The sequence below is a fragment of the Nyctereutes procyonoides genome, unplaced genomic scaffold, assembly GCF_905146905.1.
Source record: "Nyctereutes procyonoides isolate TBG_1078 unplaced genomic scaffold, NYPRO_anot_genome, whole genome shotgun sequence".
NCBI classification, from domain to species: Eukaryota; Metazoa; Chordata; class Mammalia; order Carnivora; family Canidae; genus Nyctereutes; species Nyctereutes procyonoides.
Window position 1 is genome coordinate 65,268,138 of NW_026575140.1, and position 18,335 is coordinate 65,286,472.

At 40.0% G+C, this 18,335-nt stretch overlaps 2 protein-coding genes across 6 annotated transcripts in view; one reads left to right on the plus strand and one right to left on the minus strand.

Moving 5' to 3' along the window:
* The window catches only part of LOC129497869 (protein NPAT), a 49,875-nt gene extending 34,366 nt beyond the window's left edge, over nt 1-15,509 (minus strand). The window contains exon 1 of the mRNA XM_055307076.1: nt 15,370-15,509. Coding sequence (XP_055163051.1) covers nt 15,370-15,406 — 37 coding nt within the window. The 5' untranslated portion in view covers nt 15,407-15,509. The remainder of the gene's footprint in view (nt 1-15,369) is intronic.
* An 839-nt stretch (nt 15,510-16,348) lies between these two features.
* Nucleotides 16,349-18,335, plus strand: part of ATM (ATM serine/threonine kinase) — a 120,376-nt gene continuing 118,389 nt past the window's right edge. For 3 of the 5 annotated variants that reach the window (XM_055304703.1, XM_055304706.1, XM_055304707.1), the window contains exon 1: nt 16,349-16,524. The gene's annotated coding sequence lies outside the window, so the exon portion shown is untranslated. Of the gene's footprint in view, nt 16,559-18,335 lie in introns of all 5 variants that reach the window. The other 2 variants (XM_055304705.1, XM_055304704.1) reach the window with 2 other exon arrangements.

Sequence of the window (18,335 nt, forward strand, 5' to 3'; positions counted from 1 at the left end):
TAGACACAATGGAGTATCACTCAGGCATTAGAAACAACGAATACCCACCATTTGCTTCAACGTGGATGGAACTGGATGATATTATGCTGAGTGAAGTCAATCCAAGAAGGACAAACATTATATGGTCTCATTCATACGGGGAATATAAAAAATAGTGAAAGGGATTAAAGGGGAAAGGAGAGAAAATGAGTGGGAAATATCAGAGAGTGTGACAGAACACAAGGGACTCCTAACTCTGGGAAACAAACAAGGGGTAGTGGAAGGCGAGGTGGGTGGAGGATGGGGTGACTTGGTGACAGGCACTGAGGGAGGGCACCTGACAGGATGAGCACTGGGTATTATACTATATGTTGACAATTTGAAGTCCAATAAAAAAATATACAAAAACAAAAAAACCCCAAAAAACTATCAGCAGGAATTGCTTAATATTACAGTTGCCTCTGATGAAGAATGCGACAAACAAGCTAAAGAAGATAAAATACAGAGACAAAAGCTGGGGTAGGAGCAGTCCATAGCAGGCTCTGAAATGCTAGGATATATTTCTGGGGTATTAGAAGGACTTGTGCAAGTGTAGGGCAGCACACACACTCAGAAGTGATCTGATAAGGCCCTAAGCCCTCACCTCTGGTTTACCAGTAAGGCTCTGAGTTAAGTGGGAAATAAAGGCTAAGGCAGAGTTGCCAACTGCTTAGCTGAATGTTGAAGCATGCCGCAACATACACACAATCCCTTGGCAAACAATTGGAGACTTACAGACTCCAAGCATTAAAAAAAGAAAAAAAAAATTAACGTTCAGTCATAGAATATAAACTAAAAAACAAGTCAAAAAGACTTTACAGAATTAGTTCCAGAACTGCTGAAACAACAAGAGCCGTAACAAATATGAGGCAGGAGAATCTGATTATGAGTTGTCATGTTATATTATTTAAAATGTCTAATTTTCAACAAAAATTTATGAGAAATGCAGAGAAACAAGGAAGTATGTCCCATATACAAAGGGAAATAAAAGTGGCCAATAAGAAATCATTCCCAAGGAAGCCAAGACACTAGAGTTAAAACTTTAAAAAATTAGCTATTTTATTTTTTTATAAAATGTATTTGAAAGCAAGTGTGTGAGAGAGTGTGAGAATGAGGGAGGAGGGGCAGAAGGACAGAGAGAGAGAAACTTTAGCAGACTCTGCACTGAATGCAGAGCCTGATGCAGGGTTTGATCTCAAGAGCCAACACCAAGAGTTGGATGCTTAACTGATTGTGTCACCTGGGTGTCCCAAAAATCAGCTATTTTAAAGAAGTTCAGAGAAGAAAACTATTCCTATCTAAAAAAAAAAAAAAAAAAAAAAAAATTATGAGAGCAATGTTTCATCAAAAAGAAATAAGAAATTATACAAAAAAAAAAAAAAGCAGAAATTCTAGAGTTGAAAAGTATAGTAATTGGGTTCCTAGATGGCTCAGTTGATTAAGCGGCTGCCTTTGGCTCGGGTCATGATCCCAGGATCCTGGATTGAGCGCCGAGTCAGGCTCCCTGCTCAGAGGGAAGTCTGCTTCTCTTTCTGTGCTTCCCCTCTGCTTGTGATCTCTCTCTCTCAAAAATAAAAACAAACAGAAAAATATAATAACTAAAATGAAAAAGTCTCTAGAGGGCAGCTCAAGAGCAGGTGTGAGGAGGCAGATGAAGGAATTAGTGAACCTGACAGAGATCAAATGACATTATCCAACATAAGGAACAAAACCAAAAAGTATCAGAAAAAGTTAAGTCTTTGAGACCTGTGAGACACCACATTTGTGCCAACATAAACATAATTAAAGTCTTAGAAGGAGAAGAGAGAAAGAAAATGCAGAAGGAATATTTGAAGAAATGATGCACAAATAATAAACATCAAAATTTTAGAAAACACAATCTATTATTTATCCAGGGAACTCTATAAACTGCAAGTAGGATAAACTGAAACAGATCCATATCTAGATACCTCATAATCAAACTATCAAAAGACAGAAAAATCTGGAAAGCAGAGAGAAACAGCTCATCACATACAAGGGATATTCACTAAGATTAATAGCTTTTTTCTCATTAGAAACCATGGAGGCCATAGGCAGGGAGGTGATGACACAAAGTGCTAAAAACAACAAATAAGGTCAAGCAAGACCAGCAAAACCCCTTCAAAATGGAGACATTAAGCTAGTCTTAGATTAAAAGTACAAAACAAAGCCCAGAGAAATTGCTATCATACTTGCCCTTTAAGAAACATTAAAGGGAGTCCTTTAGGCTAAAATGAAAGGCCACTAGACAGTGAAACAAATCTATGTTAAAAAAAAATAAAAGAACACTACTAAAGACAGCTGTACAGGTAAATATAAAACAGTATAAATTAGTTTTTGTTTGTAACTCTCCTCTGCTTTAAGTAACAATTGTATACAGTAGTAAGTATAAATCTGGGTTGGTGACCATATAATTTTAAATATTTAATTTATATGATCTTAAAAGCAAAATGAAGGGGGAAAACAATGGAGTTATACAGGAGTAAAGTTTTTATGTACTATTGAAATTAAGTTGGTACTAATCCAAACAAGATTGTTTTAAGTTACTTCTAATTTCCAAGCAATCACTAAGAAAATAACTAAAAAATAAAAAATATAAAAGGAAACAACAATGGGTGATGCCTGGGTAGCTCAACTGGTTTTAGAGTCCAACTCCTGATTTCAGCTCAAGCCATGATCTCAGGAGCCTGGGACTGAGCCTGGCACAGGGCTCTGTGCTCAGCAGGGGGGCTGCTTGAGGATTCTCTCTCCCTCTGCCCCTCTCTCAACCGCATGCTCTCTAAAATAAAAATTAAGGGGAATAAAGAGGAAACAACAATGGAATTAAAATGGTAAAAAAAAAAAAGGCAGAGAAAAGTAACAAGTAAAACATATATAGAATACAAATAACAGAATGGGAGGCAAAAATCCTCATCTTATCAGTAATTACATTAAGTGGTAATGGATTAAACAATCAAAAGATACAGACAGAATGAAAAATATGATCCAACTACATGCTCTTGACAGCAGACACATTTTACATTCAAAGACACAAACAAACAAACAAAAAAGACACAAACAGATTGAAAATAAAAGGATGGAAAAAGATATATCATTCATACAGTAACTAAGAGCTGGAGAGGCTATACCAGTAGTAGACAAATTAAGACAAATATTGTTAGTAGAGACAAAGATAATGATAAAATAATCAAAAAGATAACAATTACAAGCATATATGCATGTAACAGGCAAGGAAGGCCCCCAAAAACATGAAGCTGAAACTAACAAGTGGAACAAGAACTAAACAATTCAACAATAAAAGGTACAGACTTCAACATCCTACTTTTGCTAATGAGTAGAGAGCTCAGTAACAGAAGGCTTGATCACTATAAATCAACTAGACCTAATCAACATCTATAATGTAGTCCACCCAACAATAGCAGAATATAAATTCTTCTCAAGTGCATGTGAACATCCTCCAGGATAAACCACACTTTAGGACATGAAAAGTCTCAATAAAATAAGACAAATTGTAGAGAGAATGTACTCTGACCACAATAACTGAAATTAGAAATCAATAAGAAATTCATGAATATGTAGAAATTAAATGACACTCTCCTAAATAACCAAAGAGTCAAAGAAGAAAACAAAAGGAAAGTAGAAAATATTTTTATTATAAAGGGATTATAATAATAATTATAAAGGGATTACCAAGGGATACTATGAACAGTTGTATGCCAACAATTTAGAGAGCCCAGGTTAAACAAGTATTTAGAAAGACATTAACTAAACTGACTCAAGAAGAAACAAAATCGGAATCAATCAATTACAGACTGCAGTGTAGTAGACTCTTCATAAAGAAAGGCCTAAGATCAAATGGCCTCACTGGTGAATTCTATCAAATACTGAAAAAAGTTTCACTGACTCTTAAAAAAAATAAAGGAGAGAAGCTTGCCCATTTCATTTGCTAATTTGGTAATAATCTGATACTAACACCAAAGACATCACAAGAAAACTACACACCAATATCCCTTGTGAAAAAGCAGATGTAATAATTCTCAACAAAATAACTAGCAAACTAAGTCCAGTAAAAAAGTTACTTTTAAAAGAAAAGTGGTTATATACCATGACCAAGTGCAATTGTGCCAGAAATGCAAGGCTGGTTCAATAAAACAGAAACAAATCCGTGTAATACATTCTATTAACAGAAAAGTTGACCTCATACATTGTATTAATAGAATAAAGGTCAAAAGCATGTTATCATCTTAACAGATGTAGAAAAACAACTTGACAAAATCTAACACCTTTTCATAATAAAAATATTACAATTATAAGGGAATTTCTTCAACCTGATAAAGGCACTTAAGAAATTTCCACAGCTAACACAATACTCAAAGGTTAAAGAATCAAAGCTTTGTCCCTAAGATCAGGGACAAGACCATGCCTGCTCTTGCCATTTCTTTAACATTGTACTAGAAGTTCTAGTTTGGGCAACTGGGAAAGAAACTAAAGTAAAACGCATCTACATCAGAAAGAGAAAAAAAAAAATCAAATGTCCTCATTTGCAGATGACATGCTGTCACATATAAAAAATTTTAAGGACTCCACATACACACAGAAAAATTATTAATGCCAATTAATGACTTCAGTAAGGCTTCAAGACACAAGATGAATAGACAAAAATCAGCTGCACTTCTATATACTTGCAATGAACAATCCAAGAAAGAAAATAAAAACAATTTCATTTACAATAACAAAAATACTTAGAAATAAGTTTAGCAAAAGAAGTGTATTATTATACTAAAAAACTACAAATATCACTGAGATAGACTAAATAAACAGATAAATCTCTTGTTCATGGATTAGAAGAGTTAATGTTTTTCAAAGTCAATACTCTTAGATTCAACATAGTCCCTATCAAAATCTTAGCTGCCTTTGTGTAGAAATTAATAAACTGATCCTAACCTCCACAGGGAAATACAAGGGACCCAGAGTATTTAAAACAATCTTGAAAATGAAACAGTTGGTGGACTTACCCTTACCCACTCCAAAACATACTGTAAAGCAATAGTAATCAAGTTAATGTAGTACTAGCATAAGGATAGACTTAAAGATCAATGAGACAGAATTAACAACAGTCCAGACATTTACGGTCAACTGATTTTCAAAAACAATGCCAAGTCAGCTTAATGGAGGAAATATTAGTCTTTTCAACAACTGATGCTGGGAGAACTGGATACCACATGCAAAACAATGAAGTTGGACCAAAAAAATGAAGTTACACCTCATACCAAATATAAAAATTAACTAAGAAAGGATCATAGATGTAAATATAAGAGCAAAAACTTCAAAAGTCTTAGAACAGAACACAGGTATAAATCTTTTTGATGTAGGATTAGGTAACGGTTTCTTAGGATATCTAAAGAACCATCAACCAAAGAAAAATTAAACAAACTGAACTTCATCAAAATTAAAAACATTTGTGCTTTCAAGGATACTCTGAAGGAAGTGAAAAGACGATGGGCAAAATGGAAGAAAATATCTGCAAGCTATCTATCTGATACTGAACTAGAATCCAGAATATATAAAGAACCACTAAGCACATGAGAAGAGGCTCAACTTCATTAGTGATTAGAGAAATATAAAATCAAAACCACAATGAAATATACCAACTCATACCCACTAGGATAGCCAGAATTAAGAAGGATAGTAGTGAGTACTGGCAAAGACTGATGAAACTGGAAATTCATTCATTGTTGGTAGGAATGTAAAATGGTACAAATATCACTAGATAATCACTTGGGAAATTCTCAGAAACATTAAACATGGAATTACCACATGATCAAGTGAATCCACTCTTAGGTATATATCTAAGAGAATTGAAACAGTATATCCAAACAAGACTTGCAAATGAATGTTCATAGCATTTTTTTCTTAATAGTCAAAATGTGGAATATCTACACAATGGAACATTATTCAGCCAGGAAAGGTAACTACTTCAACTGGCAAATCTTGAAAACAAAGTTCTAAAAGTCAGATACAAAAGGCCACAAATTGTACAATTCCATTTACTTGAAAAATCCAAATACAGAAATCCACAGAGACAAAGATAAATTAGTGGTTGTTAGAGGATGGGTGAGCGGGGCAAATGGGAGTAACTATTAACAGGGGTTTCTTCTGTGGATGATGGAAATGTTCTGGAATTAAGATAGTGATGTTTGCAAAACATTGTGAATATACTGAATGCCACTGGATTTTACATGTTGTGGTATGTGAATAATCACAATTCAATGAAAAAATGTAATCCTAAATTCTTTTTTTTTAAAATCTTTATTTATTTATGATAGTCACACAGAGAGAGAGAGAGAGAGAGAGGCAGAGACATAGGCAGAGGGAGAAGCAGGCTCCATGCACCGGGAGCCCGACGTGGGATTCAATCCCGGGTCTCCAGGATCGCGTCCTGGGCCAAAGGCAGGCACCAAACCGCTGCGCCACCCAGGGATCCCTAAATTCTTAATATGTTACATGAAGCTCTACCTGTTTTGCATCCTGGTTTCTTCTTTAGCCCTTCTCATGCCATTCTCTCTCTCCCAGACTAACTGGTCTTTTAATTCCTCAAATTCACAAATGCTCTGATATCAAGACCACTGTATACTCCATTCCCGTTGCTTTGGGCAGCTTATTTTCTTAGCGTAATTCCAACTCATTCTTCAGGTCTAGGGTTAACTACTACTTCCTCAGAGACTCTCTTTTTTTAATCCTCTCAGTTGTGCATACTCCTTTTATCAGATAATAGATTCCCTTTTACCTACCTTTGTAGTAGACTTAATTAGCTCAGTGCTAGTATAATACTCAAGTATTTACTAAAGCAATTATTTAGGTCTCTTCCATCTTTAAAATGATATGGTTCTATTCTTTTCACCTGGAACTGTAACTTTAGGCCCTCCAAGGCAAAAAATTAATGAAGGGTCTCTGAAGCCATTATATATAAAGATTATAAAAGCAAAGGGCAAAAAAATTGTCATCCCCAAACATTTTAGGAAATGCCCTAGGAACACCTGGGTGGCTCAGCAGTTGGGCAGCTACCTTTGGCTCAGGTCATGATCCCGGGATCGAGTCCTGAATTAGGCTCCAGCAAAGAGCCTGCTTCTCCCTCTACCTATGTCTCTCTTGAATAAATAAATAAATCTTAAAAAAAAAAAAAAGGAGGAAATGGCCTAGCTGGGATCTGGAAATCAACTCACCACTTTCTACTTATAGTTGATGAATCAGTTTTCTAACAGCTTGCTCACTAATGCCTCAAGGAAAAACGAAATACACAAAAACTGTGTTTTTGAGTAGGGGAAGACATTTAGAAACCACAAATCTTTTATTTCATATACTACTACTTCAGTATCTACATTACTGAAGGTGTGAAATGACCTCAAATGTGAAATTATATCAAAGGTAGATTGCTATCCCCCCCCACACACACTTTTTATTTTTCACAAATAACCCAATATAAACCCTTGTAATTCTATAGTCAGCTGAAATCATTTCTATGATGGTTTGCTTTTAGACAGTTACATTATTTAGATCAGCTCCTACGATTTGACAAATATAGACATTTAAAATGTGTCAGAACCATTGGAATCACTCTGGGATCAGGGCAGTTGGGAGCTTTTTACATGTTTAAAAATTAAAACTAAAGATAATTTCTTTTCACAAGAGTTTCAAAAGTACTAAACACCCCAGATGTATTCCTAACCACTTGATACTTCTAACAGGTGGTGGTGTAAAATCAAATTACTTAAAGTGGATTTGCTTTTCTGTAGATCAAAAATTCTCAAAAATAACATAGCCCTAAGGGGATGAAAACTGGTACAGGAGAGGCAAGGGAATAAAGAGAATATCACCCTTTTTATGCATAAATCATAGATGTACATACAATATATGAACAATATATTTGTGACATTAAAGTATTATGTGGGAGATTAGGGGGGGAAAGTCTAAAAATATTCCTTAAGGGTGTAATAATGAAATAAAGTTGAGAAACTCCACCCTAGACAGAAGGTAGTGATAGAATTAACTTTCTCAGAAAAATATGGTCATTTGTGCTAGCTACCCTAGGCAAGGAATTATCACAGATCAGATAGTTCCCGGTTTATCAGAAGACATTACACTTCAGTATACACTTGAGAAGAGGCTTTGTTAAAAAGACTAGATTACTTCTATAAAGTGCTTAAAAGTTACAACGTATCTTAAAATAGCAATATCTAAGATATTGATCCCCTGCTCTTAAAAACATACCTACTTTGGGCAATCTAGAGTTCCTATTTTGTTATTTATTTGTTTTTAAAGATTTAATTTATTTCAGACAGAGAGCACAAGAAGACGGGGAGGGCCAGAAGGAGAGGGAAAGGCAGGTTCCCGCTAAGCAGAGAATCCGTGTGCGGCTCCATCCCAGGACCCCGATATCAAGACCTGAGCTGAAGGCAGACACTTAAACAACTGAGCCACCCAGGCATCCACAGAGTTCCTATTTTAGATTAGACTTGATGCATTTTGTTTTACTTTTTAGAAAAATAAACAGCTAAAGTTAATAAACCAATAGTGGAGACAAAATGAAATACTAAAAGGAATCCAAAAGAATGTAGGGAAAAAGGAGCAAGAAAGAAATGAGACAAATAGAAAACAAATAGCAAGATAGTAGATCCATTAAAAAAAAATTTTTTTTTTAAATTAAGTAAGCCTCTACCCAATGAGGGGCTTGAATCCATGAACCCAAGATCAAGAGTCCCATGCTCTACGAATTGAGCCAATCAGGTGCCTAGAGATAGTACATTTAAACCTAATTTAGCAATCCTACATCTCAGTATTTACTCAAATGAAATCAAACATGTCTACATAAAAACTTTTAAGCAAGACTGCTGTAAAATTTTTTAAGTTTAAATAAGTTCTATAAAACCCAAATATCCATCATTGGTAAATACATGAATAAAATATATACATATAATAAATACAGCAAAAAGACAGGTGGGTGGAATGGATTTATATGAAGCTTTCCTTAGAGTAGGGTTATGTTAAAAATAGAACAAGTTCCTGAATAAATGGGCAAAAGAATAAATGCATGGATAAATGAACAAATGAATAAAAATCTATGATCAAGGAACTATCTTCCTTCACTGTTCTTTGGCATTTGAAGAAAAAGCAGTTTACAGGACGTACGTAAACTCTTGGACCTTGGTTTCTCCCATCGTATCATAGAGTAAGCAATTGCTACTTTTCTGGGCCCTTCAGAAGATTAAATAAGAGGTGAATAAAAGATTTAATATATTTGGTCCATAATCACAGAAAGCTAGAGTAATGTATAAAGCTCTGACGAAGGGGTGTGGGTAGCTAAATCCTGGAAAATCAGGTAGAATGGCTTATTATTTCTGCAGCCTGGTTTCTGGTAGCATTATCACTGGTTTACCAGAGAAGGAAAAAGACTTTTTAGCATCCTCCACATGACCCATTTTCTCATGTGCAGATTGATTATGTGCTTATACTGACAACTTATACATTTCCCCCAACTCTTATAATGTGAGTTATTAGACATGATCATAGGATTAAGTTTATATTGACAGTGTTCCTAGGGATTTTGCTAGTTCCTTTTGGTTTCTACTCAAACTTAAGAGATTAGATTTGGTATTGTGATTTCACCTTGTTTTAAATATTTACAGATCCTTAACTCTTAGGTACTTCTGACATTCCAATAAATTTAAACCGCAAGTAAAAACATTCCTTTGGGGTCTTTTATTTTGTTCTGATAGTAAAAGCTATTAAAACAGTATGACTTAAACCTGATTTCTAAATGAGATATCCTCTAGCAATCGAAATATCTGATGTGGTTGTTATTAATCCACTGCAAAGTACACTTTACCCCAGGGAATGTTGCTCTAAGAGAAAATTAAAACCTAGCTACCCACATCAAAGCCCATGAAGTCATTAGCTGGCCCTTCAGTATATGAGCTTTATTCTCTCACTGGGCTGCAGGGCACTAGGAACCCTCCCAGAGTTACTCACAAGCACCTCCTGCAAGCAGATTTATCCAAGAATCACAAATTTAGACCTGAGATGGACCTTGGGCTTCCTCAATTTGCAGAGGAGGAAACTGAGCACGGAAGACATTACATGGTTTTTCCAGGATCTACAGGTGGTTACACGAAGAGTAAGAAAAAAACCCAAATCCCCACAGCATCCTGAACTCATATAGCCCTGAAGGTGGGCTGAATTATTCTAGACTAATGTGATTTGGATGGTGGAATTATGATTTTAAAGACTTTTAAAAAATTTATTATTGAGACACAGAGAGAGAGAGAGAGAGAGGCAGAGACATAGCAGAGGGAGAAGCAGATTCCCTGCAAGGAGCCCGATGCAGGAGTTGATCCTGGGACCCCAGGATCACGCCCTGAGCCAAAAGCAGATGCTCAACCACTGAGCCATTCAGGTGCCCCAGTTTGTTCTTACACATTTTATTTATTCATTTCAGAGAGAAAGCGAGAGAAAGCATGATTGGTGGGAGGGGCAGAGTAGAAGGAGATGCAGACTTCCCGTTGAGCAGGCCACCCAATTCAGGACCCCAGGATCACGACCTGAGCTGAAGGCAGAAGCTTAAAGACTGCGCCACCCACGCACCCCTCCATCAGATGACCATGATGACCACTATGTGACTAACAATAATAATAGGGGGAAGTTTTAGGTACAAATTATTCCAAATCTCAAATGTCACAATGAAAATACAAAATAGTGAGCAACAATGGCTTACTATAATACAAAAAATTACTCAATTACCATCAGTCATTATTTCCTTTTACTCCTAAATACATCTCTAACATAAAAGAACTATCCTTTATGTAAACTTACTGACAAAGCTGGACAAATAGGTAAGATAGCATGCCTGAGTTTCCCTTTTTAAAAATATTGTCTTCGGCCTACTTTTCAGTGGAAGTTGTAATGAGTAACAAGTTAAATAGACTGAAGGAGAAATATAACTTGAAAAGAAAAGGAAGATAAATCCAAATTTTAGGAACTGAGATACCAAGAGTCTGCCTTTTCTTCTTCCTATTTATGGAGAGAGAAAGCTAAAGAAAGAGGTGCCTGAGGAAGAAAGTAAGAGATACTAAATCCCCCTACCTGAAAATATGTACTTTACATATTCTAACTTTCCAGAAATTACTAATTTAATGATTATTTAAAAATGTAAGCAATTCTTGGGAAGACTTTACTTACAGTGCTTTATATTATTAGATCCACAAAGAACAAAGTTTCTGTCTATAAACAAGTTACCTAAAAGGACCCAGAAGATACATACACAGTAACTGTAATACAAAGCAAAGGTAGTAAAACAAATAGGACTTTATGGGAGGATAGGGGATTGAGAAAGTATGCCCAGACTTGGGGAAAATTATATATGTTACAAAGAAGTGAATCTTGAAGGATGGTTGGGAAAATCCCAAAAAAACTCATGAAAAGCACACATGGAGAGCATGTTAGGGAAATGTGCCCAGTTTGGAGGAAGCACACGTATATGATGGAGAACAGGTGGAGATACAATTGAAAAGACAGAATGGGTGAGGATCCAAAAATGCTGTAAACTGCATCAATGACATATTTTTATGAAAACAAACAAAAAAAGAAACACAACCTGAATAAATAACAGACAACAGAATAACAATCTGACTGAATGACAGGTATTCAGTAGGCAAAAAGAAATGTTATGATCACAGTTGTTTTATAAATATTTATACTGTCTTAGTAATATACAGTGAATCGGATCAGTGGCTCTGAACCTTTCAGGTGTGTCCAATTCTGATTCTGCGTGCCTCCAAATCTCTTCTTCCTCTCTCTCTCTCTCTCCCCCGTGCTGTGTGATAGGAAACCTGACCCCACACAGGCAGTGTTTCCTAGGCTCTATGTCAGCTGGCTTCTGGCTGTGTTCAAACAATGGGAAGCACTGGTGGGAGACCAGAGGGCAGTTGGAAGAAGCCATGTTGTTTTCCTCCCATTCCCTCTTTGCCTCAGTAGAATCTCCTCTGGGACTACTGCTCCCTCACCAGAAAAGTCTACCTTCCATCTTCCAGAGAGAGAATCCAGCCCCTGGACTGCTTCACGTCTCTTAGTTTTCCTGATTATCAGAGTGGCTTCCTTCTGCTGCTATTCTCTGATTTGGCTCACTTAAGCTGCTTTGTCGTCTTAGTTTTTCTATCACCAGTGTAACCAATTCCCTCATTAAATCCCCCCACGTTAAATACTCAGATTGGTTTCTGTTTTCCTGAATGGATTCTGACTCAGAAAGAACAAACCTATTTAGAAACTAAAAAAAAAAAAAAAAAAAGTTCTGGACCTTTCACTTATAAAAATGCCCCACCTGACACAAATCTTTACAGTTTTGAGGGCTTCCAAGAACTTTCAGATCCTATTTTATTAATCCCAGATCAAGAAAGCTGAGGACAAAAAGGTTTCAGTTTAGGAAGATGAGAAAGTTCTACTGGTAGATGATGATATGATGATGATGGTTACAGATTGATGTGAATGTACTTAATGCCAAAGAACCATACACTTAAAAATGGCTAAAATGTTGTATATATTTATGTCATGTATATTTCAAAAAAAAAATAAGTAAACACGAGCAATGAGAAAACACTCTAAGGGTTTCACAGAAGTGATGTACAATGCTGTTTAAGTACTTAAGGAGAAATTAATAGTTATACTTGCTAGAAAAGGTTTCAGAGATTGTGGATTTTATTTGGAGAAACTTGCAAGTACTTTGGTACGCCTAGAGCATAGAGGAGACATTGAGAAGCAGCTAAGATCAAGCAGGAGAGACAGGCAGGATCAGTCCCACAGGACTCCTCGAACGACATGCTGAGAAAACCCAACTGGTGTCCCATGGGTAATAAGCAACATTCTCCTTTATTTTGGCAGGTACAATATTAACAAAAAGTCCAGCAGGACAACAGCTGGATGTAGCTGAAGAACAAGGGCTGGTTACATGGAGTGAGGTGCAGGTCAGCGTGTTGAAGAATAAAAGGGAGGTGGAAAGTAGAGTTCATTCTTTGATTTGTAAAAGGGTGGCACAGAGCATGACACAGAATGTGAGGTGAGATCTAAGTAAAGTATTTTGGGGTATGTGGGGGGAGGGACACATGTCTGAGGGTAAAAGAACCTTATTTTGTGAACTTTAAGGGGAACTTCTCTATTCTTAGCATTTGGCAGTGTCTAATACTAAGTACCCGAAATTTCTTTAACATTATGAAAAAAAAGGAGCCAACAAAAAGAGAGGTGAAGATGGGCAGGGGGTACCAAAAGAAGAATCACAACAAAATAGTTACAATTTTACGCCTCTCAGTTGTGGAATTACAGATCTCTGTGTGCTGATATGAGTTTCAAGATATATTAGAAGAGCAATGAGTGTGGGGAGATTTTCTTTTTTTGTATCATGTATTCTTTTGCGTAACTTGAAATTTTAATAAGTGCACAGTTTTTTTTTCTACTTTTAGAATATGTGTAGTGTGAATGCTTCAGGCATTTTTTTAAAAACAGTAAATATCAGTGGCATGATTATATGAGAAACAATGACAGAAGTCCCACAGAAGGCATAACCAGGGGCACAGTAAATAGGATTGGTGGCAATTAAAATGGAATGTGAATGACAAAGATTTTTTAGGATAAGAAACAATGAATTTGGAAATTTTGGAATTTTTATCTATTAAAAAAGTAGGAGTCAAGCAGAGCAGCTGGTTTGTGGAGAATACAAGTGAATTATTTCGGTTAGAAAATCAGATTGCTTTAAGACCAGTTGTTTTTAACAGGGAATGATTTTTCCCTCTAGGGAACAAACTGGCACTATCTGGAGACTTTTTTTTTTTTTTAAACTGTCATTAAGTGGGGGGGTGGGTGGGAGTGGGGTCTTATTGGCATCTAATAGATAGATGCTAGGGATGCTGAACTTCTCACAATGCACAGGACAGCTCCATAATAATTACCTGGCCGCAAATGTCAACAGGGCCAGGGTGAGAAACCCTATTAAAGATTAGTTACTGAAACTGGAGTTGATTACCACCAAATCGCTAAAAGTCAAATTCTTAAGCAAACGCTATGCCTAGAGGAAAAAATAAAGCACGCCAATATTCATCTCGAACACTGTGAGAGTCTACTTTAAATTAGTCTACTTTATGAATATAATCCTAATAAATATAACAATTACAAGACAGCCAGCTTTGTCTCAGAAATACAGAACTATTGATAATTCAGTTGTAATAAAGCAAAAGATGAACCCGCCATTAACAAAATATTAAATGAAGTCATTCGCTTCTCCAAAAAAAAAAGGGGGGGGGGCGCGCGTGCAGCCGTTACCCTCTCGTTTCCTGCAAAATATGCTCGCCAAAAGCCCTGAGCACAAAGGCCAGTTTTCCGGACAGGGCTAAGTATTTTAAAAAGGAGTAAGACAAATGGGATTTTTCTAACAGTAGGGTAAACGACAGTAATTGCTGCGGACACCACGGGAAGTTTCATCACGGATGTTTACCATGTACTTTCAGGGGTGTCGCGTACGACAAGGTCTGCAAACCGCCGGCTTGGGGGTCTGAACTCCCCAGGGCAGCACGAATCTCTCTAATTCTTCCCGGGGGCACACAACCACCAAACCCGTTTGCCCACACAGACAATACGCCCTGACAACAGGCCCGTGGCACCAACCGTCCCCAAATGGAGGAGAAACGAACCAGAGGAGTAGAACACGTTCAACGGGAAGGCATTTTCCTCTGCGAAATTTCTGGCCGGTGGAAAGACGAGGAATTGGGGCTGTTTTACACCATGCAGCGGGCTATCTCAGACCCCCAAGCTGGGGACCACTCACTGTGGAGAGGGAGGGCGGGAGCGCGAGGGGAGGACAGGGAAGAAGACCCCCGCCCGCCCCCAAATTCCTAGCTGGAGGAGCGAGTACGAGAAGGACGTCGCGAAGGTCTTTCTACAAGACCCGGAGGTCGGGGACGCCCTCGTGCTCTCCCATCCCTGACAAGTCTCCTTCCGGGGGTCCCGACGAGGCGTGCAGGCCTGGCTGCCCCTCAGCACCCGGGCCTCAGGTGTTCCGCCGCGCCTCGCCTCAGCCCTGCCTCGCCACGCCGCCTCCGGGGAGCGCAACATCCGCGCACAAAGAGGCTCTCGGGGCCCGAGCGCCCGGCCCCAGCGGAACCGCCGCCGGGCTCGAGCCGCGGACGGGGAGGCACAACACCAGAGCCTCCCCGCCCCGGGAGAACCTTTGGCCCCGAAGGTCGTTCCGTCCTGCTCAGCCCGGTCAGCACGGCCCGTCCCTCCCGCGTCCGCGCTCACCCAGCACCAGCCGCGCTATGTCCGAAGGTAACAACATGACCGAAGCCGCAGCGGGAACCGCCACAGGAGACGAGACTCAGGTACAAGCCAACACAGCAGCGACAGCTCCTGCGCCGCATCTCCCGGTTCCAGTGGCGGCACTGAACCCGCGGCAATTTGTCCCGCCTCTTTCACCCCGCGTCCGCCAATCGCTTTCGCGGAAGAAAGAAAGGCGCCGAAATGAAACCCGCCTCCATTCCCCTCGGAACTGTCGTCACTTCCGCCCTGAGAGTCGGAGAGGCGGGGCCGAAGGCGTCGAGGAGGTGGGAGGACGGCGCAGCGGCCGGCGCCAGGGGGCAGGCGGGGAGTGCAGGCTCGCACGCCATTGGCGAGAAGCGCGCAGGCGCGTTTGCTCCGACGAGCCAAATATTTTGAAGCCAGAGCGCAAGGAGCGCACAGCGTGCGGGGGTCGGCGCGCATGGGCAGATGGGGCCTGCTCCCGGGTGACCCCGGCTTCTTCCTTGGGAGACCCGGACTGCGGGGTCACGCAGCGTTTGAACCGGAAGCGGGAAGACTGGGTTTCCAGCTGGCTGGAGCCTCTGTGGCCGCGGGGGCGTGGAAGGCAAGTGGAGCCGGGGTGTAGGCTGCAGTCGCCGCCGCTTTGGCTGTGCGAGGGCACCGTTAGGGGCGTGGGAAGCAGGCGGTGGCTTCTGCGTCCCGGGACTGGAGCCGCTCCTGGCCGGCGCCCCGACGACCGGACTCTCCCGCCCTCCCTCTCTCCGAGCCGCTACCGGGCTTCGCCTCGACCCTTCGGAGTGGACCCCCCCCCCGCCGCCCTATCTCCCGTCCCTCCTCTCTCCTTCTTCCTCGCGGGTTTCGCTTCGACTCTTCTTCCAGATGCCCTGGTGGGCCCTCCTGCGCGTCCCCTTTCCCTGCCACCGACGGCCCAGATGGAACTAGATGACTAGCCATGTTTCCCCCTCTTTTCTTGATTAGTTTTAATCCGCGAGCCTCTGCTGCGGCTCAAAGGAGAGTGGCGCGGTGCAGAGCCCCGACTCTGGAATCTCCTTGCTGGACGTGGAACTGTGGCCGACTGGTGTGTGAGCGCGCTGTCCTGTCTGTCATAATCCTTGCAGGTGGGAAGCTCCCAGGAGCGCTCGCTGCAGTTTTCACCAGGTACCGACAAGAAAAAGGACTCTTAGGGCTCAAGGTGATTTTAAGGGAGAACCTAATGGCTGAGTAATATTCCATTGTATACATAGACCACATCTTCTTTATCCATTTATCTTTCGATGGACACCGAGGCTCCTTCCACAGTTTGGCTATTGTGGACATTGCTGCTAGAAACATCGGGGTGCAGGTGTCCCGGCGTTTCATTGCATCTGTGTCTTTGGGGTAAATCCCCAACAGTGCAATTGCTGGGTCTTAGGGCAAGTCTATTTTTAACTCTTTGAGGAACCTCCACACAGTTTTCCAGAGTGGCTGCACCAGTTCACATTCCCACCAACAGTGTAAGAGGGTTCCCTTTTCTCCGCATTCTCTCCAACATTTGTGGTTTCCTGCCTTGTTAATTTTCCCCATTCTCACTGGTGTGAGGTGGTATCTCATTGTGGTTTTGATTTGTATTTCCTTGATGGCAAGTGATGCAGAGCATTTTCTCATGTGCTTGTTGGCCATGTCTATGTCTTCCTCTGTGTGATTTCTGTTCATGTCTTTTGCCCATTTCATGATTGGATTGTTTGTTTCTTTGGTGTTGAGTTTAATAAGTTCTTTATAGATCTTGGAAACTAGCCCTTTATCTGATACGTCATTTGCAAATATCTTCTCCCATTCTGTAGGTTGTCTTTTAGTTTTGTTGACTGTATCCTTTGCTGTGCAAAAGCTTCTTATCTTGATGAAGTCCCAATAGTTCATTTTTGCTTCTGTTTCTTTTGCTTTCCTGGATGTATCTTGCAAGAAGTTACTGTGGCCAAGTTCAAAAAGGGTGTTGCCTGTGTTCTCCTCTAGGATTTTGATGGAAATCTTGTCTTGTGTATGTTGTAAGAGAATGGTCGATTCATTCTTCTGCATGTGGATGTCCAGTTTTCCCAGCACCATTTATTGAAGAGACTGTCTTTCTTCCAGTGGATAGTCTTTCCTCCTTTGTCGAATATTAGTTCACCATAAAGTTGAGGGTCCACTTCTGGATTCTCTATTCTGTTCCACTGATCTATGTGTCTGTTTTTGTGCCAGTACCACACTGTCTTGATGACCACAGCTTTGTAGTACAACCTGAAATCTGGCATTGTGATGCCCCCAGCTATGGTTTTCTTTTTTAAAATTCCCCTGGCTATTCGGGGTCTTTTCTGATTCCACACAAATCTTAAGACAATTTGTTCCAACTCTCTGAAGAAAGTCCATGGTATTTTGATAGGGATTGCATTAAATGTGTAAATTGCCCTGGGTAACATTGACATTTTCACAATATTAATTCTTCCAATCCATTAACATGGTATTATGCTGAGTGAAATAAGTCAATCGGAGAAGGACAAACATTATATGGTCTCATTTTTGGGGGGAGTATAAAAAATAGTGAAAGGGAATAAAGGAGAAAGGAGAAAAAATGAGTGGGAAATATCAGAAAGGGAGACAGAACAGGAGAGACTCTTAACTCTGGGAAACGAACAAGGGATGGTAGAAAGGGAGGTGGGCGGGGGGTGGGGGTGACTGGGTGACGGGCACTGTGGGGGGCACTTGATGGGATGAGCACTGGGTGTTATGCTATATGTTGGCAAATTGAACTCCAATAAAAAAAAAAAAAAGATCTTAAGGGAGAACCGTGCAGGTCTGCGGGGAGACCTCGGATTGTTCGCTTACCTCAGGAGGAGGGAGGTAGGGGTCTTCCAGGCAGGAGGGACAATGCGGGTAAAGGCACACAGCTCTGAAAGTTTTGAAGCTCTGGAGTGGGGTCTGGCATTGAATGAAATAGATGTAGGCATTTTCAGCAT